General features: G+C 39.0%; 1 protein-coding gene across 1 annotated transcript in view; it reads right to left on the bottom strand.

Annotated features, from left to right (window-relative positions):
* Positions 1-27,175, bottom strand: part of SAMTOR (S-adenosylmethionine sensor upstream of mTORC1) — an 82,572-nt gene that overhangs the window by 41,356 nt on the left and 14,041 nt on the right. Inside the window, exons 3-4 of the mRNA XM_084896213.1 lie at positions 18,349-18,490; positions 2,766-2,936 (exon numbers count right to left, since the gene is read on the bottom strand). Coding sequence (XP_084752339.1) covers positions 2,766-2,936; positions 18,349-18,490 — 313 coding nt within the window. The remainder of the gene's footprint in view (positions 1-2,765; positions 2,937-18,348; positions 18,491-27,175) is intronic.

Here is a 27,175-nt window from a genome sequence, read left to right as displayed (position 1 = left end):
CCAGGTCCAGTTAGAAGCAGGTATTGGGATTTATTTATCTTCTATAATTGAAATGTGGTAGCCTTGAGTGGAGGCCAGGGCCAGCCAGGGCAGGTGGAAAGCCTGGCTTCCTCCATCACCAGGGGCAACCCAAGCCTTCTGCTTGCTCCAGCTCTATGGCTACTTGATTGGGTTAATTTGCATACTCATTCCTGATTGGCTGGTGGGTGTGGCTTGAGGGTATAGCAAAAGCACGTTTCTGCTATATTAATTTGCATGATTCTCTTTTATTAGATAGGATAGTTAAGATGTGGAAACAGAACAAGTGCCCATCAGTAGAGGAGTGGATAAAAAAGCTGAGTTACATTTACACAATGGAATACTATGAGGCTGTAAAGAAGGAGCTTTTACCCTTTGAGATAGCATGGAGAGACCTAGAGATTATTATGCTCAGCAAAATTAGCTAGAGAAAGATAATATATGATCTAATATGTGGAATCTAATGAACAAAATAAACTGACAAACAAAATGGATGCAGAAGCATGGATTCATGGAACAGACTGACATACCTCAGGGGGGAAGTGGTGGAGAGTATGGGAAAAATTAACCAAAGAAAATATAAGCATACATGCATAACCCATGTTTATAGATAATAGTGTGGGGAAGGCCTGGGATGTGTTGGGGGTTGGGTGGAGTGGGGCAAGCAAGGGGAAAATGGTGATATTTGTAATACTGTCAACAATAAATTTTTAAATAAAAGCTGTCTTTTGTGATCAGAACTTCACATGCAATCTATTTAAAAACAAATTTAATAAATTTTATACTGTTTGTAACACTTAATAAAAAGAAATTCTTGGATTGATATTTTCTATATTTATCAATTTTTTAACCAATATAACTAATTTCTTATGCTGGTCAATATTTATAAATATTCATAATGCCTGAATTACAGAATATTTAGTTTTTATGCTATGTAAGCTTTGTAAATAAAAGTCACGATGTGTTATCTTCCTTCTGAACTAATAAAAGGTTTGTTAATTTTTCAATACAGTTGCTTTTAACTAAATAATTTCAAATTGTGTAAAATCAAAATAACCAAAGGCTATTTTGTTAATATCTACAAATTTCAAACTATTTTAAGAGGGTACCTTAATTTTATTTTCATGATTATCTTTCAGTGTCTATCAAGAACATTTCTAGAATTACTCAAGTTTTGCATCTTCAAGAGATTAATAAAATATAACTTGAAACCACAAATGTACTCCTGTACTAGAGTGTTTAAATAATTATTACATTAACTGGATGATAATACTCATGTACTTACATGTATGTGTGTGTGTGTATATATGTATGTGTATATATATATATATACACACACACACACACACACACAATAGAGTACTATTTAGCCATTGAAAATACGAATATCCTACATTTGTGACCACAGGGATGAACCTTGAAGGCATTATGCTAAGTAAAGTAAGTCAGACAGAGAAAGACAAATACTGTATGATCTTACTTCTATGTGGAATCTAAAAATATTAAACTCAAAGAAACAGAGATCAGATTTGTGGATGCATGAGACAGGGGTGAGGGATGTAAAGAACAGGTGGTGAAAGGTACAAACTTTCAGTTTTAAGGTAAATAAGTTCTGGGGATGTAATGTACAACATGACTATTGGTAACAAGTATTACATATTTGAAAGCTACTAAGACAATAGACCTTAAAAGTTCTCATCATATGAAAAACATTTAAAATTATGTGAAGTCAGGAATATTAACTACTTTAAGAGATGGATGTTAATTAAACTTATTGTGACAATCATCTCTCTCTCTCCCCCATACACACACACACACACACACACACACACACACACACACAGAAGCCCAATGCATGAAATTTGTGCAAGAGTAGGCCTTCATAGCTGTGGAAGCTGCCTTGATCCCTCCCTTGCAGCCAGGATGGCTGCCTCGATCCTGTGGCTGCAGCCCTGGCTTTGTCTGGAAGAATGTTTGGACGGTTAATAGGTTGATTTGCATATTATGCTTTTATTATTATAGAAGATAGCTATTATGTCATATACCTTATCCTATATAATAAAAGGCTAATATGCAAATTGTCCCCTTGACCAGGAGTTCAACTGGTAGTTTGACCGGGGGGTAGGGCCAACCACCCACAGCCCCTCCCCGTAGCTGGCCCTGCCCTTGATCAGCCCCTTTCCCCACACCTGATTAGGACGGCCAGTCTCGTGCACCAGGCCTTTAGTACTTATATGTCAATTATATCACAATAAAACTAGAAAACCACTCATGTACTTAATAAATCAATTTTATTTGTACCTCTACGCATACATTGATTACTACCAGATTTTCCTACAAACTGTAAAATAATGACAACTGGTTCTATTAATAATGTTTCATTATTCTCTGTGATCTTTAAATAGACAGCAAATTTAAACATAACTTAATTGGATTTTCCTGTTTTGCCTCTGTAATACCAAATTATTATTATACAATTTAATAAACTAGTCTTTCTCATTTTTGGTGAGGACAACCTATGTTACAGAGTCATTAGTTTCCCAGATATCCTTTACAACAAAATCCTTTACAATTTTATGCCAGTTTTCTACCTAATAATATTACAAATCTGCACTTCTTGACCTAATATATTACTAGTGGAGCAAGCGTACTGCCCATTATTTGGTGTAAACCATCAGACTATTTTACATTATTAACACAGTTAACCAGGATAATGTTTGCAATTGAAGTAGAAAAAGTATACTTACTCAGTTATAATTTCAGAATTTGTAAAGTTGAGGTTGGTTAAATGACCTTCAAGTTTAGACTGTTCATGTGCATTTAAGGCTGGAGTGGTCTTAGTGGCAAGTACAGCTCTTTTTTTATCTTTTTCAAGTGCTTTTCTCTTTCCACCATTTTGAAAATATTCTCTGCATATACTACAAGGAAAATAAAGTTATATTTAAAAACACTAAGTACAAATATAAAATTAAATTAAAAAATTAGGCTTTATTACTCAAAATGGGACTTTTTAAATTACAGATTACTATTTTTAAAATGCCACAGAGAGGTTAAGTTTGAGAATCCTGTAATAATTTCACATTTATAAAATTACCATATACAAAGCACAATCATAGATTATGTTGAATACATAACAAGTATGCTTGCCCTGGCTGGTTTGGTTCAGTGGATAGAGCGTCAGCCTACAGAGAGAAGGGTCCTTGGTTGGATTCTGGTCAGGGGTACATGCCCCAGTTGCAGGCTCAATCCTCAGTGGAGAGTGCACGGAAGGCAGCCCATCGATGATTCTTTCTCATTGTCGATGTTTCTATCTTTCCCTTCCTCTCTGAAGTCAATAATATATATACACACACACAAGAGGCCCTGTGCACAAAATCCGTGCACTTGGTAGGGGGGGTCCCCTCAGCCAAGCTGCACCCTCTCGCATTCTGGGAGCTCTTGGCGGATGTCTGACTGATGCGGAGCAGGCCTAAGCTGGCAGTCAGATATCCTTATCACTGCCGTGGAGGTGGTACAGGCTTGCCAGCCGTGAGCCTGGCTTCTGACTGAGTGGCGCTCCCCCTTGTGGGAGTGCATTGACACCAGGAGATAGTTCCTGCATTGAGCATCTGCCCCTGGTGGTGAGTGCATGTCATAGCGACTGGTCGTTCTGCCATTAGGTCAACTTGCATATTAGGCTTTTATTATATAGGATATACATACACACACACACACACACACACACACACACACATATATGTATATATATTTATATAAAGTATGCTTTTCAGGAACACAGATGTGTCATATATATTGCTGAACTTTATTCTTAACTGAAAAATTAAGTTATTCCAGAAAAGCTTAGATAATTCTGCTATTCACATACAGCTTACAAAAAAAAAAAAAAAAAAAAAAAAAAGTAGTAGTCACAGTTAATTATGAGCCAGTTATGCTGGTTCTAGACAAATATCCCAACAGTTATTTTTCAGGTTCCTTCTGGTTTATGACAGTCAGGTTGTTAACACATTCAGAATCACTTCTTATTTGCTCTAAAAGGAAGGTATAAAAACCTGGTTTAGGAAGAATAGCATCATTTCATAAAGGTATACATTCAGAGAGAACAAAGGCTTAAACACAGTAGTGGTTTTTATAGCACTTGAAAATTATTTCTGTGTATCAAGAGACTATTCCTGCTATTTCCAATTCCTATACTATTAAAATGCAGACTTTTCAAGACACATCCTTTTAAACTCATATAGTATAGCCATATCAGGTTGCTATCCAAAATCAGAAACTGGTGACTGACAAACCTTAAACAACTTTTTGTATCTAATATAATTTTAGGGTGAATACAGTAGGACACCATGCCTGGGCATATAATAGAATAACAAGCATGAACCAGAAGAACAACTCCAACACTTATTAGCTATTAAAGCCAAGAAATCTAACAGAGGGGGGGGAAAAGAGTAGTAAGACCTATTTGACAGGAGATACACACTTAAAAACAACTAATAGATATACTTATCAAAGCTATTTAAGTGAAGGAGCATGGAACCTACAATATTCTTTCTTTTTAATTTCTTAGAATAAGTTACATATAGCTCATTCTTTGAACAAAGCTGGACTTTTTTGTTCCATAGACACTCCCTGATTAAGTTCCAAAAACACATGATAAGAAAAGTAATCTGTTTGGCCCCAGAGGATGGCTGGTTAGCCAGTGACGGGTAAGATTCCTCAGGGAAGGAACAACCTAAGACAGACAAAGACGAAGAGGGGCCATCAGGAGAGAACTTGGGGGTCAACTGAGGTGGGGCACAGACCCTCATCCCTCCAACTTTGCAGGGGCCTGAAACCTCACCCCTGCTGAGGGAGTCTCCTGCCCCCATGGCTGCTTAATTTCCCATGCCCAGCTCAAATCGGGACCCTGGTGAAAGACAGAGACTTGGCTGACAGCAGCTGCCTTCGCATACAGCAAGACTTGTTTGAGCTGTCTTGTAAACATGGTATGGGGATGTGGGTTTTTGATATCTAAATCTAGCCTACCACTAGGAATGCTCAGGACCTACTCAGGAAGGCAAATAATCCTTTCCCCTAATATTTATGTGGTAAAATAAGATTGTTTTAGAGTAATAAATTTGACAGTAAAATAGTAGTCAAGTTTTCAGGCTAATTTAAATTGGCTAATTGAAATAAGCGAATATCCTAGAAAAACTAATTGCACTTTACAAAAAGCTGTTCCTAAAGTGTTAACTAAAATTTTTATTGGTAGTTCATCTCAGGATAAAATCTCACAACAGGAAATTAACCTAAAGTAGTTACATTATAGTGCAAAAAATTAAAATTTAAAACTATCAAGACTACATTATAAAATTTTCAAAAGCCTCCTAATATTTAAATCAAAAAAGGGGAAAAGTAGAAGAATATCATGTAAGGAAAAATTTCCTGAAAGTAAATTACATCTAGAAAATTTGTACTTTAGGAAATTAATTATAATGCTAGGAAAAATATCCTGAAAGTAAATTACATCTAGAAAATTTGTACTTTAGAAAATTAATTATAATGCTATCATCAAGACACCCATGAAAAACAGACATGGTGTCAAAACAAGAAATTAATTATAAAAAAAGAAAAGTGATAATTGAGGAATTAATTTAAAACTGATTTCTACAAGTAGAACTGTGGTCTGCATGGAACAATGCCCAGTTCTCCTCATATTAACAGTATGCTATAAGTTGAAATACAATTTTTTTAGGTTTCTATTATTTAAGACTTTTTTAACTTGTCTCACTGAGATTTAGTTTTAACCCTAATTACATACAGCAGGGGTCCTCAAACTTTTTAAAGTGGGGGCCAGATCACGGTCCCTCAGAGAGCTGGAGGGCCGGACTATATGAACTACTAATTCCTACTGTAACACCTCGGCTGCGCTCACTGCCCAAAAAACCTGGCGGGCCGGATCAGACTCCTTTGCGGGCCGCATGTGGCCCGCGGGCCGTAGTTTGAAGACCCCTGACATACAGGAATTGAAATATATTCATCATTATTCAAACCTGTATTAAGTACTTATCATGTGCTAGGCACATATACGACAGGACATCAAACTGAAGAAGGCATAATGCCTTCAAGGAGCTCACACTAGTAAAGGAGACAATTTATATAACTACTAGAGGCCCAATGCACGAAAACCCGTGCGAGGCGCTCAGCCCTTGCAGACCCGGCTTCGTCTGGAAGGTCATCCAGCAGGTTGGTCTAATTAGCATATTATGCTTTTATTATTATAGATAAAGAAAATAAAAATAATAAATAAATACTAAATCCACTCTAAATTATCTCATTAATATAAGATAATTTTTGAAAACTGAGTAGGAATAAATCAGGCAAGGAAGAGCATTAGTTAAGGAGAGAGATACTTTCCTGGCAGAGAGAATAGCATGAACAAAGTCATGAAAGATAAAGCAGCCGGGATCCTGAAGAGATGGACATCAGTTCTAAGTATGTGAAATTTAAAGTGACAGGCAGAAAATGGGTGATTAGATGGATGAATGGATGGATGGACAGGTGGATGAACTCACAAGTGAAAAGGCCATGAGGTCAGCATACATAAACAGAGAAGAATGATAAGCAAGCTTCAGATCATGCAAGATCCACAAGCCAATTTAGGAATGTAGTCTTTAGAAATCTAATCTAACTACAGAAAGTGGTTAGTGGTTTTCTGTAGTTGAGGATGGCTCTGACTACAAAGGTATACAATGGAGTTTATTAGAGTTATGGAAATGTTCTATGTCTTGATAGTGTTAATAGTTACATAAGGATAAACAACTGTCAATATCAACTAAATATAAATCAAACTTCAGTAAAGTTGATAAAAAAAAAGTGTAGCCATTATCATCTTGGAATTAATACTAATTAATAATAAAAATAAAGCCTCTAGCAGAAGCATGTCAAACTCAAAGGCTAACATGGGCCAAATAAACAAGGCTGACACTATCCACTGAGTCAAATCAGCTGGGGTTAACAGCAATTTATTTATTTATTTATTTATTTATTTATTTATTTATTATATATATTTTATTGATTTTTTTACAGAGAGGAAGGGAGAGAGATAGAGAGCCAGAAATGTCGATGAGAGAGAAACATCGACCAGCTGCCTCCCGCACACCCCCTACTGGGGATGTGCCCGCAACCAATGCACATACCCTTGACCGGAATTGAACCTGGGACCCTTCAGTCCGCAGACCGATGCTCCACCACTGAGCCAAACTGGTTTCAGCAGCAATTTTTTTTTTTTTAATTAAATAACTCTGGGGTTAAAGGGGAAATACTGATTAAAAAAAAATCCACAGGATTTCTAAAAACAAAGAAATAATCATGAAAATACCACATATCAGAATCAAAGGAATGTAACTGAAATAATGATCCGAGGAAAATTCAAGCTCTTTAACGTTATAGCAATACAAATGAAAGAATAAAAATAAGTGAAATAAATATTCAACAGAGAATTAAGAGGAAAAATGTAAGCTAAAAGAGAGCAAGGTATGAATGAATTAGAAACAAAATAAGACCAACAAACAAACATAGCTTTTTGTAAACAAAGCTGAAAACAGAAGAAAAATTTTCTAAGAATATATACTAAATATATGAATATAGGAAAATTTATTAAATTTGTGACTCTTGGTTATTGGTGGGAATGGTAACTTTAAAAAAAAAACAAAACTGATATATGAATTACAGACTTTAAAAAAGCACTAGTAATCCAATGAAGAATTCTACCAAGCTTCTATTAAACCAGATAATACCGTGTTAATGTTTTTATTTTTTTGTATCTTAGGATGTTTTGATATCTTGGGAGGGCCTATATACCTAGGGAGAAACTGCCTCTCACAAGGCTAGCTAAAGATAATAATTAGCTAACTTGGGAGCATGCCTCTCAAATGCAGGACATTTCCTTGTGTTACTTTCACACACCAGCCGATTACTCCCCCTGCCCTAACCCAGTCCTGGTTCAGGTGCCACACAGGACAAGCTCTTACTCCCCAAAGCCCACCAGAATTATTAAGACGAGCCAACCCTAAACTGCTTACTCTGTCCGCTTTGCCTTTCTCACAGAAACCCCATAAAGTCTCTGGGCTGTCATTTCCCCTCACTCCTGCTTCTGCCTTCTGACCAAATCTGATGCTTCCCTGTGGACTTGTATGGCATGGCATGCACCCTTCTCTCGGGATGTAAGTAATAAATGGCCCTTTAATGGCACTGACATCTCTGTGTTGTAGTCAATCACCTCTATAAAGTAAACTCCCATGAGTATAAGTGAGACAACCTCAAAATTATTTAATTAGTTTCAGATCATAGCAACAAAGAGAAATTTTCTAAGGTCATTTCTAGGAAGCAAACTAAAAATGATAATTAGATCTGATAATTTCTAAAAAAAATACAGACAAATATCACTTATAAGTATAATTGTAAAAATGTAAAATAAAATGTTAGCAAATAGAACCAAACAGACCAAAGAGTATGCATTCCAGGAATGCAAGAATGATTCAATATAAGAATATTCTTACTATATTCATAAATCTAAGAAGAAAACTCAAATTCATTATCATGGATGCTAAAAGGGACATTCAACAAAACTTCAACACTTACTCTTAATAAAAACACTCAGTATTTACTCTTAATAAAAACACTGGTGTACACTCAGCCCAAAACTTAATGAGGACACATCACACATATTATTGCTAAATGAATAAGACACAGCTATGTAATAGACAAAAGAAAAATAATTAGCCAAATGAATTGGGGGAAAAAGAAAGAAAACTGTATCTTCACAGATGATATGACAGCATACAGAGACAAGCCAAAAGAATCAATCATAAACTAACACAAACAGTAATAGAATTCAGTAAAACATACAAAAGTGAAGTCTCCAGAAATATACAAATAGCCTATTTGAACATATAATGGAAGGAAAGATCACATTTATAATAGCAACAATAAGATAAAATACCTAGGGATAAACTGCTGGAAGCCAATTCCAGCATGTCATAATTGCAAGAATTTCATCAAAAGATTGATGAAACTTGGGGGCTCAAAAGGGCTGAGTCACATATGTAATTAGCTGCTGGAAAAGCACTTCCCCCAAACCAGACAGCTCAGGGCATTTCAATCTACATGTTATAGCCAAACATCTGAACAGCTGTAGGCTATTCCCCAATCTGACAATGCTTCTGTAAACCCTATCCTTCCAAGTGTATTATGTCCACCTTGCCTTAGGAAAAATTGTGTCAATAAAAAACAGGGATCCTGAGACAAGGAAAACAAAAAACTAAGAACTTGGAACTTTAGCTCCTCTAGCTGAAGCTCTTCTGACCCCCAATGCCTTTCAAAATTATCTTTAGTCTCTGGACTCCTACTTAATCTATGCACAACCTTTCTGCAGATTGCTAAACCCTTCTTAATGCTTGGACAAGAACCCTGGCAACAAACATAACCAGAAATATGCATAATCAACATATGCAAAACTTTAAAACACTACTGCTCAAAAGTAGACTAGAAAAAATAAAATGATATATACCTTTTTCATTGAAACAATTATTCAGCATTATGAAGATATCAGTTTTCTCCAGTTATTAAAAAATTCAATGTAATCTCAATAAAAATACAAAATTAAAAACTATTTAGTCCAGTTGATTCTGAGGTACACAGAAAAAAAAAACAAAGGCAAGAATAGCCAGGATGCCCAGATGGCATGACTCAGTGTTTGAGCACTGACCTATGAACCAGGAGGTCAGATATCAATTTCCAGTCAGGGCATATGCCTGAGTTAAGGCTCATTCCCAGGTGTGTGATGTGCAGGAGGGGACCTATCAATGATTCTCTCTCATCATTGATGTTTCTATCTCTCTCTCTCCCCCTCCTTTCCTCTCTGAAATAAAAATATATTTTAAAAAATAAATAACCAGGAAAACTCAGGAGAACAGTGGTCAGGGTGGGGAAGATATGTTTATAGAATAACAATGATTAAATGACAGAGACAATGAAACATAACAGAAGGGCCTAAAACAGAACCAACTATGTGGCTATTAAAAAATAACCGTGTGTGTGTGTGTGTGTGTGTGTGTGTGTGTGTGTGTGTGTGTGATATATATATATCACATTCTAGAGGCCCGATGCATGTGTGTGTGTGTGTGTGTGTGATATATATATATATATCACATTCTAGAGGCCCGATGCATGAAAATTCATGCACTGGGGAACGGAGATCCCTCAGCCTGGTCTGCCCCCGTCACAGAATCCGGGAGCCCTCAGGGGCGAGAGGCAACCCAGTGATCAGGGAAAGGCGACACCCCATCACACCTATCACAACTCTGCTGCTGCCACTGCCAGCAGCACAAGCCTTGGCCAGCCCTGGTTACCTGAGTCTCAGGCAGCCTTGGGCGGCTGGGATGCCACCATCCAGGCCTGCCTGGGCCTCGGGTATTAGTTGGGCAGTCGACATCCAAGGCTTGCCTGCACCTTGGGCCAGCCCTGGGCGGCTGGGGGATTGAGGGGATCCCAGAGGCAGACGCGTGGAGGGGGGGGGTCCGGACGTGCCATGCTCCTGTCACCCTGGCGGGGCTGAGGGGGCTGGGTGACACCATTTTGTGGCTGTGGGCACTACCATCTTTGAGGACATGAGTCAATTAGCATATTCCCTCCTACTGGTTGTGGGTGCTGTCATCTTTGTGAGGGTGTGACAGTAAATTAACATATTCCTTCTTTATTATATAGGACTAGAGGCCCAGTGCATAAAATCCGTGCACGAGGCCCGGGGGGTGGTCCCTCAGCCCAGCCTGCACCCTCTCCAATCTGGGACCCCTCGTGGGATGTCCTACTGCCAGTTTAGGCCCAATCCAACCGAGATCGGGTCTAAATGGGCAGACATTCATCCCTCTCACAATCCAGGACTGCTGGCTCCCAACTGCTCGCCTGATTGCCCCTAACCGCTTTTGTGTGACAGCCTGATCACCCCCTAACCACTCCCATGCCAGCCTAATTGATGTCTAATTGCTCCCCTAACAGTCTGTTTGCCCCCAACTTCCCTTCTGTGCCAGCCTGGTCACCCCTAACTGCCCTCCCCTGCAGGGTTGATTGCCTCCAACTGCCCTTCCTTGCAGGCCTGGTCCCTCTCAATTGCCTTCCCTTGCAGGTCTGGTGCCTCCCAACTGCCCTCCCCTGCTGGCCATCTTGTATCCACATGGAGGCAGCCATCTTTGACCACATGGGGGCAGCTGTTGTGTGTTGGAGTTATGGTCAATCTGCATATTACTCTTTTATTAGATAGGATAGAGGCCAAGGGTGGGGGCCAGCTGGTTTGCCCTGAAGGGTGTCCCGGATCAGGGTGGGGGTTCCCTTGGGGCATGGGGTGGCCTGAGCGAGGGGCCTATGGTGGTTTGCAGGCCAGCCATGCCCCCTGGTGACCCAAGTGGAGGCCCTGTTATCTGGAATTTATTTACCTTCTACAATTGAAACTTTGTAGCCTGGAGTGGAGCCAAGCCTCCTGCTGCTCCATAGCTAGCAGCCATTTCCATTTAGATTTGTTTACCTTCATTAACTGAAACTTTGTAGCCTGGGGAGTTGAGGCCTAGGACAGCAAAGGCAGGCATAAAGCTTGGCTTCCTTCGTTGCCTGTGAAACCCAAGCCTCCCTCCTACTCTCTGTGGCTGTAGCCATCTTGGTTGGGTTTATTTGCGTAATCGCTCTGATTGGCTGGTGGGCATGGCTGGTGGTTGTGGGTGTAGTGGAGTGGTGGCTAATTTGCATATTACTCTTTTATTAGGTAGGATAAAAAGCCTAAGCAACCATTACAACAGAACGACCAGTGGCTATGATGCAAACTGACCACCAAGGGGCAGATGCTCTATGTGGGAGCTGCCTCCAGCCCACAGGCCCTGATCGCCTGATAGGCCAGCCAACTTCCTGGTTCTCCTTCCCGGCCTGATTGGGACTGGGTCCCAGGGTGGGTGGTGGCAGATGTGGCCCCTTTCTCAGGGAGTGTTGAGGGCTTACCCGCCGCAGTGGCAGTTGGTCCCTTCCCCTGGCCGGCAGAGGCCTGCCGGCCAACCTCCCAGTCCCTCCACCAAGCTGATAAGTCTCATCACCTGATTAGGGCTGGGCCCTGTGCTGGTACTGGAAACTGGGGGTGGATGGCAGCGGACGCAGGTGGCAAGGGAAGGAGGAGGCAGGAGGCGGGAACCGTATGGTGGTGGTGTGCGGGTGGCGAGGGAAGGAGGAGATGGGGAACGTGATCGGCCCTGATTGCCAGCAAGGTATGGGGACCCCACCAATGCACAAATTTTGAACATCAGGCCTCTAGTATCATATAAGTGTCATGTCAACTCACTGAAGAAAATGTGAACTTTTTTTCATAAATGATATTTTCATAAATAACTATTTGAGTGAAAAAGTTATATTTATATTTCACAACAAACACTGGACTGAATTCCAAATAGGTGAGAAATCTAAATATAAAAAATGATACCGCCAAAATTGGTTTGGCTCAGTGGATAGAGCGTAGGCCTATAGACTGAAGGGTCCTGGGTTAGATTCCAGTCGAGGGCACGTACATTGGTTGTGGGCACATCCCCAGTGGGAGGTGTGCAGGAGGCAGCTGATTGATGTTTCTCTCTCATCGATGTTTCTAGCTCTCTATCCCTCTCTCTTCCTCTCTGTAAAAAATCAATAAAATATATTTTTAAAAAATGATACCATACAAGCACCAGAAAAAAATATGAGTAAAATGCTAATAGGAATTCTTATAATATGGGAATCAGGAAAGCTTTTCTAAAACAATCACAACCCGGAAGCAATAAAAGGAATAGACATACCTGATTATGTAAAAATAAAAACCTTATACATGGCAAACCAAAAATATGCATGGCAAAGATATTTTAAAAAGTCTAAGAAAAAAAGCACTTATCTGTATATTATATAAAGAGCTCCAAAAACAATTAAAAAAAAAAAACCAGTAGGAATAAAGTGTCAAAAACATAAACACACAATTCTCAGAAAAAAAGCATGTAATTCCTAAATATATGAAAACATACTCAACTTCATTTATATGAGAAATGGAAATTAAAACCAGAGATAATAATTCCCATTTATCAGGCTGTCAAAAATTCAATATGTGGGAACATACACTTTTGGTGAAGTTGTGGAGAAATAGGTATTCTCATTTTTTTGTTAGTGAAATTGCAAAATGATATAATCACCCTATGGAGGGTAATTTAGCAATATTTAACAAAATCACATAGGTATTTACTCTTTTATCCTCAAATTCCACATTTAGGAATTTGCCAAAGATAAAATGTCAAAAATACAAAAAGAGTACACACAAGGTTATTTATTATAGCACTAAATATAACAGGAAAAGCTTGTAATAACATCAAAATGAAGAAACCTATAGACTTTTTTTAAAGTATGTTTCTTTTATTTATTTTTTATTATTATTACTTTAATATTTTATTGATTTTTCACAGAGAGGAAGAGAGAGGGATAGAGAGCTAGAAACATCGATGAGAGAGAATCATCGATCAGCCACCTCCTGCACACCCCCTACTGGGGATGTGCCCACAACCAAGGTACAAGCCCCCGACTGGAATCGAACCCAGGACCTTTCAGTCCACAGGCCAACGCTCTATCCATGAGCCAAACCATTTTCGGTGAAGTTTTGATGATTAATTTATATGTCAACTTTATAGAACCACTGGGTGCCTAAATATCTGGTCAGACATTCTGGATATTTATCTAAGAAAGTTTCTGGATGAGAATAACATTTAAATTGGCAGAACGAGTAAAACAGATTGTTCTCTGCAATCAGTTCAAGGTCTACATATAACAAAAAAGCTGACCCTCCCTGAATATGAGAGAGTCCTTCTGCCTGACTGCCTTTACACTTGAACTGAAACATGGGCTCTTTCTGGTTTCAAGCTTGCCAAGCTTAGCACTGGAACTACACCAGTGGTTCTCCTGAGTCTGCAGCATGCCAGCTCACCCTGCAGAATCTCCACAAACAAGCGAGACAATTTTCTGGAGAACCTTGACTAATACAATACCAAGTAGAGTACTCTCCATGACATATTATTAAGTAAAAAAGAAAGACACAAAACAGAGTATAAATAAGAAAGGGTGAGTATGTGTGTGTATGTACGTGCATATGTGTGTGAATGCTTATTTCTGCAAAAAGAAACACTGATAAGAGAAACAAGAAACAAAGAAAATAGAAGGAAGCCTTTTCTAAGTATACTTTTTATTTTTTAGTAAACTTTTGACTTCTGAACCATGTAAATGTTTTACAGTTCCCCAAATTTACAAAAAATTAGGGGGAAAGCCCTTACAACTAAAAGTAAAATGAAACCAATTGTGTAGTCAACTGGTAACATAACCACACACAAAAGAACTGTTGTAATTTTTATAGAGAGATTATGACCCTTAGTGGACATGTTCTAAAGACAGAAATATTCATACAGTAATTTTGAAACCATTTAATGTAAACCGTAGGACATAGCAAATATATTAATGTTATTCAGAACTAAGTCCTTCAATGTACCGAATTTCCGGTGTATAAGACGACCCCCCAACTTTACAGTTAAAACATAGGTTTAGGCCTATATTCGCTGTATAAGACTACCCCCCACTTCCAAGGCAACACCAGTTCTTTTTTTAATAGACCGCCTTCTCTGACTCTGGCCAATCTGAGCAGGTTTTTTACTAGAACACAGTGTACATGTTCTGTACCCGAAGCTACACTGTTTTCTAGTAAAAAGCCTGCTCAGATTGGCCAGAGTCAGAGAAGGCGGTCTATTAAAAAAAGAACTGGTGTTGCCTCGGAAGAGGGGGGTAGTCTTATACAGCGAATATAGGCCTAAACCTATATTTTAACTGTAAAGTTAGGGGTCGTCTTATACACCGGAAAATACGGTAACAGAAGAATATAAAATTAAGACATTAGGCAAAAATCCTATAATATTATATTTGAACAGAAAGTACCAATTATTAGTTTGACTATATATTTTTTTCTAATGCTTTTCACTGAAAAATTCCAGAAGGAAAGACACCCCAGAAGAATATCTGGTACCTAGATCTTAATTTCTAAATGTCATTTCCCACTAAAAGAAACTAGGGCTCCTTGAATAAATTGTTTTATCCTAAATAACGAACGCCCAGCAAAACTAAAGGCTCATCTTGTACTAAATGTAAGAAAGTGTGGAAGGTGATGTCAGAACATAGAAGTCAGCTTTGAAGGGCTCCCACTGACTAAAATAGGAAAAACAAAAAACTAAAAAAACACCAAACACTGGTGGAAAAAGTTAAAATAACAATCCAGGAGTCTACAGGGATATTACAAAAATTAAAAAAACAAAAACAAAAAACGTCATAATTGGAATTGACTATTATATCAACTCCTTGTGAAAACTGATAATTAAACAGAAAGATTTACATGTATGTATGTATATTTTTTACCCAGCCTTTCTGGAGAACATGTTATTATTCTTTGTTCATACATTAAAGCTAAAAACAGCTAGTAAATACAAAGAATAATTTAAATTTTAACAAATTTTAAAAATCATTTTGCAGCCACAAATGAAATAATTGATTTAATAAATGGAATTATACTTGTTAATTGAAAGATTGTTGGGAGACAGGACTGATCCATAAGCCACCATTTTACTTGCTAATTGCAAAGGAAAAACATAATTTTACAATGGAAGGACCCAGGAATAGATACCATATTAACCAAATGGCAAAATTTATCATCTCTGGTGGTGAAATTATACTATATAATAAAAGCCCAATATGCCAAATGTCCGGTTGACTGATCGGCAGTTCAACCAATCCAAGTGTAATATGCTAATGATACGCTAAGGCCATTCAACCGCTCGCTATGACGTGCACTGACCACCAGGAGCAGATGCTCTGACCAGTAGGTTAGCTTGCTGCTGGGTTCCGACTGATCTGGACTGAGCGAGATGGGCCAGACATGCCCTGAAGCTCTCCCATGGTCCCTCTCAGGCTGGCCAACCTCCTGTGTCTCTCCATGGCCTCGATTGTGCACCTGAGGGGTCCCTCAGCCTGGCCTGCACCCTGTCGCAATCCGGGACCCCTTGGGGGATGTTGGAAAGCCGATTTCAACCCAATCCTGCAGGCCAGGCCGAGGAACTCCCTTGGTGCAAGAATTCATGCACTGGGCCTATGGTGTGACAATAAGAATCTGCTAATGTAATGCAATATGAATTATGTAGTTTCACCTAATAGGTATTTTTGGCAAAAATATGTCACCTGAATCAACAGTTTAGATTCAGAAATAAAGATTGAAATAAATGGCACCACGAGAAAACAATCAAATAAATCCAAAACATAGGGCATAAAGCTAGTCTTGGATAAAGATACAATCACAAAAGACACCTGGTTGTGCTGTAAGTAGAAAAAGAAACTATTCAATCTAGCCTGGTCTGTGTGGCTCAATGGTTGAGTGTTGATTCATGAACCAGGAAGCCACTGCTCAATTCTGGGTCAGGGCACAAACTGGGCTTGTGGGTTTGATCCCCAGTAGGGGCTAGGCAGTAGGCAGCTGATCAATGATTCTCTCCAATCATTGGTGTTTCTCTCTCTCTCTCTCTCCCTCTCCCTTCCTCTTTGAAATCAATATATATATATGATCTAAAAAAACAATACATTAAAAGGAAATTGAGAGAACTGAGGGTGCAAGGAGGCCTATAAATTCAGGGACACAAGCCTTTCCTAGATGGGAAAGGATCACAGGCACTGGGGCATTCGTGCAAGCCCTCTCTGTTGTATTACATGGAAAACAGCTGAGCTTTTAATGGCTGCTTAAAACGGTGTGACTGAGAATCCTTAATACCAAATGCAGATGTTGTTCTCACCATTCTCCTGCTTACTGCCATAGCTCTTTTTTTGAGTCCTACTTGGTGTGCTCCTTGCTGTTTCTCAAACAGGCCAGCATGCTCCTGCCTCAAGGCCTTTGGAATTATTAGAGCTTGTTCTCCCACTTCCTTCAGGTCTTTTATATGCATTATTCCAGAGAGGCCTTTTTTGTCTACCTTATTTAAAACTATTTCATTTTTCCTTACTTTTTTTTCTCATTGTACTTACCATTTCTGACCTATTACATATTTAATTTATGCATTATTTGTTGCCTCTAACCCCCACTAGCACGTAAGCTCCATGAGAGCAAGAATTTTGCCTTTTTGGTTGGTGGTTGTACTCCCAGTGTCTATAATATGACTAATAGACAGTAGACAACACTAAGTATTACTTATTAAATTAATTAAATAACTAATTTAAATACATCTTTTTCTCTAGATCATTTTTTGAATGAATGAAATAGACACTATTACATAATTTTTAAATGAGATTAACACTGAAATTTTAAATAAAAAATTATATATAAAATACAAACCTAAAGTTATCACAAACTTACTGGCCATGTAGAAAAATAATGCTTTGTTTTCTAGGAATTCATTTTAAAATTCAGTCAAAATACATATTCATTCCTATAATTTTATCAACTTTTGAGAGAACTGATGATCAGTATTTCAATTTCTGATGTTTTTAACATTAGAATCGATACTATGAGAAAATAAACATTACCCAAAGTCAATATAAAAGTTGGAATACTCTGAATCCCACAAAAAAAATCAGGATTTTAAAACTTTTAAGATGTCTTCAAATTTTAAATTATAGAAAAGTACTCACTTTTACTTGAATCCAACTGTGAATATTTATCTAAAGAAATTTCTATACTATAATTTATTAATAAGGAATAATGTTAAATTTTATATATTAACATATTAATGTTAAATGTATCTTTAAAGCTATTCTTTTTTAAAAAAGTAAAACAGAAAATTTTAAGTTATGTCAAAGAAAAACATTTTGATTTAAAAAGAGGAATGATGCCGAAGCCGGTTTGGCTCAGTGATAGAGCGTCAGTCTGCGGACTGAAAGGTCCCAGGTTCGATTCCGGTCTAGGGCATGTACCTTGGTTGCGGGCACATCCCTGATAGGGGGTGTGCAAGAGGCAGCTGGTCGATGTTTCTCTCTCATTGATGTTTCTAGCTCTCTATCCCTCTCTCCTCCTCTCTGTAAAATAACAATAAAATATATTAAAAAAAAAAAAAAAAAAGAGGAATGAAATAAATCTAGAGGAAGTAAAGAAAGGGGCAAGAAGTTGTTTAAAAGACATCAACTGTTTTCTAACACTTCTATTTTGGTAAAATAAATTATGCATAGCATTATTTAAATTGGAGCATGTCAACAAAACATTAGAAGCCAGACATGTTAGTTCATAAAGACACTCACCTACAACACCATTCAATACGTCCTTCACCTTCACAACTTTTTGCCCAGTGATTATCTGCCAAATTTTTCATTGCAACAGCATATTCACAAAGTGTTTCTTCATCCTCACAATGTTCTCGCCAGATCTTATCAAAATCTCCCACTGAAAACAAGAAAAAATGAGTTAAATTAACTATACTTTTAGACATCTACATATTAATCAATTCCCTATTTTGAAAGGGGCTGATGGGTGACAGGGCCATATAAGTTAGCAAGCAAGTTAAATAATTTTATCTATACACTCGAGGCCTGGTGCATGACAGTCCTGAGGATGGGTCCCTGGGCCTGGCCTATTCCCTCTTGCAGACCAGGACCCCTGGAGCATGATGCCTGTTGCCAGCAGTCAGACATCCCTCTCGCAGTCTGGGGCTGTCGCAGTCCTGGATCCTTTGCTCCTTACTGCTTGCCTGCAGCAGAGGAGGGAGAGGCTCCCACCACGACCACTGCGCACTCCACCCATTACCCTTCAGATGTTTAGAGGATCTCTAGTTTTTCACACGTAACAAAATTCTCTTTAAATAATGTCAATTTCTTATAGAATTTTAAGGCTTGCTATCTGCTCCTATGAAGTTCTGAAGAAGGATTCAAATTTTGCCTGTAAACCTATTCAACTGATGGCAGACAACTTCAACTTAATGTTTTCACTAAGGAGTCTCCAGACCCTCTCCATATATACTGATACTGAAATTAACGTGATTAATAAAGTGTGATATACTTAAATAGAGACAAAACAATGCAACTCTATATACTTTTTACTCTTTCAACCAAGTTGCTGAAAAAATACTTTATTTCAAACACTATAATAATAAAAGTGCAATACGCTAATTAGGCTGGTTGTCCTTCTGGACGACCTTCTGGATGATTCGTGGTGGGTGGGGACCGAGGCAGAGGCGGCTGCAGCAGTGGGGAAGCCAAGCCCCTTGCACGAATTTTGTGCATCAGGCCTCTAGTAAAGAATAATAAAGTTGATGAGCAAGCACTGACATAAAGGAAGGGGAGAAGATGTAATAAAATGTGGTGAGTGCTATAGTAGCCATAGGAACCTGATAAGTTCACTATGTTCCATGTGAGGCACTTCCCTAGTACCAGAACTTTTAAATCATATATTTAATAAATGAAAATGTATCAAACTATCAGGTTTACAAGTTAATAATGCAGATTCTGTAATCAGAGAAAACATGACAAATTCAAGAAAAACATCAAAATGCTTTATTCAAAGTAATGTCCATCGCTAGCTACACATTTCCCCCATCTTTCAGGTAATTTGTGGATACCGTCCCAATACAACTTTTTTGTTTTGAGGCAAATCATTCAAAGACCCAATTTTCCACTTCTTTGTATGTTTTGAAGTGCTGCTCAGAAAGTGTGTGTGCCATAGATCAGAATAAATGGCTATCTGAAGTAGCAAGGTCTGATGAATATGGCGGGTGGGTTAATACTTCCCAGGCAAGATCTTTTAAAATGTCTTTAACTAGTTTTGAACTGTGTGATGATGCGTTATCATGAAGCAAAATCACTTTGCCTTGTCTCCTGACACATTCTGGTTGTTTCACAATCAAATTGATTATTTGTTGTTACTAGTGATCAGTATTAATGGTTTCACCTGGCTTTAGAAACTCATAATACACCACACCTTCCCGATCCCACCAAATGCATTTTCGAAGCAATTTGGCCTTGCAGTCAATGTTGATGGTTGACCTGGATCAACCCATGTTTCTTTGTGTTTACAATTCTCAAAATAAAACCACTTTTTTTTCTTTTTCTTAATATTTTATTGATTTTTTTTACAGAGAGGAAGGAAGAGGGATAGAGAAGCTAGAAACATAGATGAGAGAGAAACATCGACCAGTTGCCTCCTGCATATCCCCAATCGGGGATGTACTCACAACCAAGGTACATGCCCTTAACCGGAATCGAACCTGGGACCCTTCAGTACGCAGACCGACGCTCTATCTACTGAGCCAAACCGGTTAGGGTGAAAACCACTTTTCATCACCAGTCACAATTCAATGCAAAAAAGACTTCCTCTCCTGCCCTGCAGTTGAAGCAACATTTTACTGATGACTTTTCGGTTTTCCTTTGTCTTTCATTCAATTGATGTGGCACCCATTTCCCTTCCTTGAAAATCTTTCCCATTGCTTATAAAGGACTGGAATTGTTTGCTGAGCAACGTTTAATCTTTCTGCAAGTTGTTTTTGAGTTTGACACCCATCTTCATTCAAAAATGCTTGTAATTGTCTTCAAACTTTTTCTGTTTACCTGGATGTTCTTTGTCTTTCACATCAAAATCATCACTTTTATAGCATTTAAACCAGTGTTCACAAGTATCTTGAGATGGCGCATGTTCACCATAAGCTTCCCGAAGTATTCAGCAGCACTTTTCTTCAAAATAAAGTAATGATTTATAACTTCCTGCACATGTTCTCCTTTTGCCACGAAAATCGACATTTTTAAGTGTAATAATATCTATGATGTTAATACCTTCATAAAATTTGATATGTGAAGTTCTGAAGTTTGTTGCCAATACAACAAAATATAGCATACATATCAAATCACATATATATCAACATATGCGTAACTCCATCTATTGAAAAAAATCCGCACTATTAACTGATACACCTAGTAGACTACCAGGTATACACTATGTTAAATGTATGGTGGTTTCAAAATTAAAACAAAAACATACTTAGCATTTGGTTATGAGAAAATTTCACTTTCCAAAATATACATAAAAGCTTATTAAAGTATTTTAAACTAAAGTTACTAAACAAAAATAGAATGAAAAAATTCAGCTTATTTTTCATAACAGCCTGTTATGTTTTTACAGTATCCAAAATAAATGGCATTTACCCTTTAAACAAAGTATTTTCAAAATAATTTATAATTTGAGCTCTAAAAATATTAAGGTCAAGAAATATTAAGGTCAACCTGTATGCAATATACATATTCAAACTTCATACACACACAAAAAATGTTAGAACTAGAGTCTAAGAATTTTATTATCATTTAGTTATTAAGTCAATCATGATTTAAAAGACTGTCCTGTTTGAAAAGGTATCATTATCAAAAAGAACTAAGAACTTCCTAAGATCTACATCAAACATGTAGTCAAAAGAATAAGAAATGTATTCAAGTTCAATCCATCAGAATACTCAATAAACATCTGCCCTGACTGAATGTGTTCTTTGCTCTTCCCTTTCTTCTCGAATGTGTGTTGACCTGAACTCCATCCATTAATCTCAAGTTACTCTTTTTATTTTGTTTTTGTTTTGGGGTTGAGATTCAGTTTCAGTATTTTGGATCTAGGTTTCCAATTACGTATTAGTCAAGTATTATTAACAGCACAAGTAATGGGTTTAAACTAAGAACTGGCTTGTGGGGGATGCAAAAATCTTTTATTTTTATCTATTCTATATTAAATATTCTTGCTGCCGTGCTGCAAAGCCATAGCAGGCTTAAGGCGCTGTTGAGGGCAGAACTATCCAAGTTGAGAGATGTCTTTAGGTTGAATGAAGAGCCCTGCCCAAAACTGAAGTGAGAAGGGGGCAGCCCTGGCCTCCACTGTCCCATCCCACTCTCCCCTTAAACCCGCTGCCTTTTAAAAGCAATTGTTTCACGGCGAAGTTGGACACTATAGGTATCTCTCCCCGGGCCAGCAGGGACCTCTGAAGCCTTCTTTGTGGCCTAACTCTCCCCCACCCACTATCCCATCCTGTGTGTTTTTTTCTAAGAGATATTCAGGACTTTTATAATGTCATAGCTACCTAGGCTCCACTCCCAAAATTTAAGAACTTTCATAGGAAGTTTAAATTAAAGGTGCTGTTTATAGACACTTAAAACCCAATGAAAAAATCCCTGAGCATTGTCTTAAGAAAATGATGCTGGTCATCACAGCTTCAGCACCTCCTGTTTTTTGATGCTCACCTCCCCTTGCTGAATTCAGTTTCCCAGCTTTTTCTTCCCTCCTCTCACTCCTCTGCTGTCCTGTGTTGTAGTGATTTGGTGAGAGAAATTATTGCTGCCTATCCCCAACCACCTCCCCAGCACTACATATGTGTTTCAAGTTTTATTATTGCAATAAAAGTGTTTTACGCTGGCTTTAAAAAAAAAATCGCAACAACAAAAAATACCGTATTTTTCGGACCATAAGACGCACCGGACCATAAGACGCACCAGTTTTTAGAGAAGGGAAATGAAGAAAAAAAGATTCTGAAACAAATAGTGTCCTAAAATATTTTATGTGCATTAAAACCCAACATCACAGTCATAAACACATGTAATCAACTCTGTAAAGTAAACAGCAGCATTTAGAACCATTTTAGAGCTGGGCAAGCACACAGAGACCACACAGAGCCGGGCAAGTAAAAAAAACTTTTTTTTTACAGTATATGTGTAGGCTATATTTGGACCATAAGACGCAGGGACTTTTTCCCCCCACTTCTGGGGGAAAAAAAGTGCGTATTATGGTCCGAAAAATACGGTAAGTTACCTAGGAATAAATTTAACCAAAGAGGTAAATGACCTTTACTTGGAAAATTATAGGACCTGGAAAAAAGAAACTGAGGAAACACATAGCATGTTCATGTATTGGAAGAATTAACATCATTAAAACGTCTATACTATCCAAAGCAATCTATAGATTCCTACAAAAAGCAATGAGATATTTCACAGATCTAGAAGAAACATGCCAAAAGTCTATATGCAGCCACAAAAGACAAGAGCCTTAGCAATCTTGAGAAAAAAGTTGGAGGTACTAAACTATACTATAAGGCCATAGTAATCAAAACAGCATGGTATTAGCATAAGAAGAAGTATGTTGATCAATGGAACCGAATAGAGAACACAGAAATAAACCAATGCCTCTATGGTCAATTACTATTTGACAAAGGAGGCAAAAATATACAATGGGATAAACGATGTTGGGAACATTGGATGGATAGAGCAAAGTTATGAAACTAGACCACAACTTACACCACACCCAAGAATAAATTCAAAATGGATTACACTTAAATGTTATTTGTAAAACTATAAATACTCTAGGCACTACATTTCAGACATTTCTTTTTTTTTCTTTTAAATAACTTTTATTGATTTTAGAGAGGAAAGGAGAGGGAGAGAGAGAAATATCAATGATGAGAGGGAATCATTGATGGCTGCATCCTGCACACCTCACACCAGGAATCAAGCCTGCAACCCAAGCATGTTCCCTGACCTGGAATTCAACCTAACCTCCTGGCTCATAGGTCAACACTCAACCCTTGAGCCAAGCCACCTGGACCAGACATTTCTTGTAGCAATATTTTTTGCCCATATGTCTCCTAAGGCAAGAAAAACAAACAAACAAATAAACAAATGGGACTTCATCAAACTAAAAAGTTACTGCACAGCAAAAGAAGCCGTCAATAAAATGATAAAGGGACCCACTGAATAGAACATATTTGCCAATAAACAACTTGTACAACTCAATACCAAGAAGACAACTAAATTTTAAAAAGGCAAAGGACCTGAATAGTCACAACTCCAAAGAGGACACAAAGATAGACATAAGAAAATAATGCTCAATGTCACTAATCATCAAAGAGGTGAATTAAAACCACAATCAGGTATCACCTCTCGCCTATTATCACGTCTATTTTCACTACATCAACAAACAGGTGCTGTTGAGGATGTGTAGAAAAGGAAATCCTATTGCATTGTTGGTGGGAATTCAGACTGGTACAGCCACTGTGGAAAACATTATGGAGTTTTCTCAAAAAATTAAAAATGTAACTGCCTCTTGATACAGTGATCTTGCCTGAGAATATCCTATATAATAAAACAATAATATGCAAATTAACCATCATTCCGCTATACCCACAAGCCATGCCCACTAGTCAATCAGAGCAAATATGCAAATTAACTCAGCCAAGATGGCTATGGCCACAGAGAAAGCAGGAGGGAGGCTAGGGTTTCCCAGGTGTTAGAGGAAGCCATGCTTTCCACATACCCTGGCTGGCCCAGGCCTCCACTTAAGGCTACAAAGTTTCAATTATAGAAGATAGATAAATCCCCTGCCATCACAAAGCCAGTAGAAGGCTTGGCTCCCCTCCAGGCTACAAAGTTTCAATTGTAGAAGGTAAATACATTCCAGATACCAAGGCATCTGCTTGGGTCACTGGGGGCGTGGCTGGTTTGCAAACCACCACAGACCACTCACCCAGGCCGCCCCACACTCCAAGGGAACCCCCACCCTGATCCAGGACACCCTTCAGGGCAAACCAGTCAGCCCCCACCCATGCATCAGGCCTCTATTCTATCTAATAAAAGAGTAATATGCAGATTGACCACCACTCCAACACACAAGATGGCTGCCCCCATGTGGTCAAAGGTCCTGCTCCTAATTGGACACAAGATGGCCAGCAGGGAGGCCAGTTGGGAGGGACCAGGCCTACAAAGGAGGGCAGTTGGGAGCAATCAAGCCTGCAGGGGAGGGCAGTTAGGGGTGACCAGGCTGGCAGAGGAGGGAAAGGGCAATCAGGAAGGCAGTCAGGCGAGCAGTTGGGAGCCAGCAGTCATGGATTGTGAGAGGATGTCTGACTGCCTGTTTAGGCCCGATCCCACCAGGTAGTCGGACATCCCTCGAGGGGTCCCAGATTGGAGAGGATGCAGGCTGGGCTGAGGAACAGCCCCTTACCCCAACCCCTGTGCACAAATTTCATGCACCAGGCCTCTAGTATCTTAAGAAACTGAAAAATTAGAAAAAATATATGCATCTCTATATTCATTATAGCATTATTTATAACTAGAGGTCCAATGCAAGAAATTCATGCAAGAGTAGGCCTTCACAGCCCTAGCTGCCCCAGCCTCGAAGCCCCAGCTTCTTCCGGAAGGTCATCTGGTCGGTCATTCTGGTGTTCAATTGATTTGCATATTATGCTTTTATTATTATAGATGCCTGAGGGATTGGGCCGAAACCAGCTCTCCGACATCCCCCGAGGGGTCCCAGGTTGCGAGAGGGTGCAGGCCAGGCCAAGGGACTCCACCAGTGCATGATTGGGGTCTGGTAGAGACACACGAGGTTGGCCAGTTGGGGAGGGACCATGGGAGGGCTCCAGGGCATGTCCAGCCTGTCACTCAGTCCCTATCAGCTGGACCCCAATAGCAAGCTAACCTACTGGTCAGAGGATCTGCCCCCTAGTGGTCAGTGCACATCATAGCGAATGGTTGAGTAGCCTTAGCATATTACACTTTAATTGGTTGAAAGGTCGACCAGTCACTGGACACTTAGCATATTAGGCTTTTATTATACAGGCAGTCCTTGAGTTACGTAGGACTTGACTTACCTCATTTCGTGGTTAGTTGCCACCTCCCATTTATTTATATATAAAAAAAATTCCATCATTTTGATGTATGTACATACGTACTTTATGTTTTTTATTATTTATTTATCACAAGGTCGGGAATTGTTATCTTTCCTTAATTTTTTTTTTTTTTTTTTTTTACTGTTTCACTTCATTATTGCTATGTATGTGCTACATGTGAGTGATGTAGGCGCTTATGTAGGTGGGTTCTAACTTATGGAAAAAATTGCATTACGCTGCACCATAGGAACGGATCTCTGAAGTAACCTTAAGACCCACTGTATAGGACAGCCAAGATCTGGAAACAACCCAAGTGCCCATCAGTAGATGAGTGAGTAAAAAAGCTATTGTATATTTACACAACAGAATACTACTGGACTGTAAAAAGAAGGAAATCTTACCTTTTGCAATAGCTTGGATGAATCTGAAGATTATTATGCTAAGTGAAATAAGCCAGTCAGAGAAAGACAAATACTATATAATCTTGCTTATATGTGGAACCTAATTAATAAACTGACAAAATAAAAACAGAGGCATAGACAGGGAATAGATTGAAAGCTGTCAAGAAGAGGGTAGGGGCTTTGGTGGGGCTGGATGAAAGAAGGTGAAAGAATTAAGAAAAATATCCTATCTAATAAAAGAGTAATATGGAAATTGACAATACCCCCACTACACCCACAAGCCACACCCACTAGGCAATCAGAGTGAGTATGCAAATAAACCCAACCAAGATGGCTACAACCACAGAGAGCACGAGGGAGGCTTGGGTTTCCCCAGCAATGGAGGAGGAAGCCAAACAGAAATGGCTGAAGCCTCAGAGCAAGCAGGAGGCTAAATGGTCCCAGATTAGAAAGGGTGAAGGCTGGGCTGAGGGACACCCCGTCCATGCACGAATTTCATGCACTAGGTCTCTAGTCTATACTAATAAAAAAATAATATGCTAATTAGACTAGAAATTAGAGTAGAACTTCCAGACCTACTGGACAAAGCCATGGTAACAGGGCCAAGGCAGAGGTGGTTAGGAGTGATCAGGCCAGGAGTGGAGGGCAGTTGAGGGTGATCAGGCCAGCAGGGTGGGGGAGGGGAGGAGAAAGCAGTTGGGGGCAAGTAGGCTGGCAGGGAGGGGCAGCTGGGGGCAATCAAGCCAGCAGAGGGGGGGCAGTTGGGAGCGAGCAGGCAGCAAGCGGGTGAGCAGTTAGGAGCCAGTGGTCCCAGATTACAAGAGGGATATCCCCAAGGGGTCCCAGATTGGAGAGGGTGCAGGCTGGGCTGAGGGACACCACCCCCTCCCATGAACAAATTTTGTGCTAGTATATATATAGGGATATATGACAAGAGTGTGGTCACAGCCAGAGGGAAAGGGGGATGGGAATAGGTAGAGGAGAGCAAAGGGCAGATACATGGGGATGGAAAGAGACTTTGCTTCGGGCAATGGGCACCTAAGGCAA

The sequence above is a fragment of the Pipistrellus hanaki genome, assembly GCF_964339955.1.
Source record: "Pipistrellus hanaki genome assembly, chromosome: 10".
NCBI lineage: Eukaryota > Metazoa > Chordata > Mammalia > Chiroptera > Vespertilionidae > Pipistrellus > Pipistrellus hanaki.
This window is presented reverse-complemented; position numbering and strand designations above follow the sequence as displayed.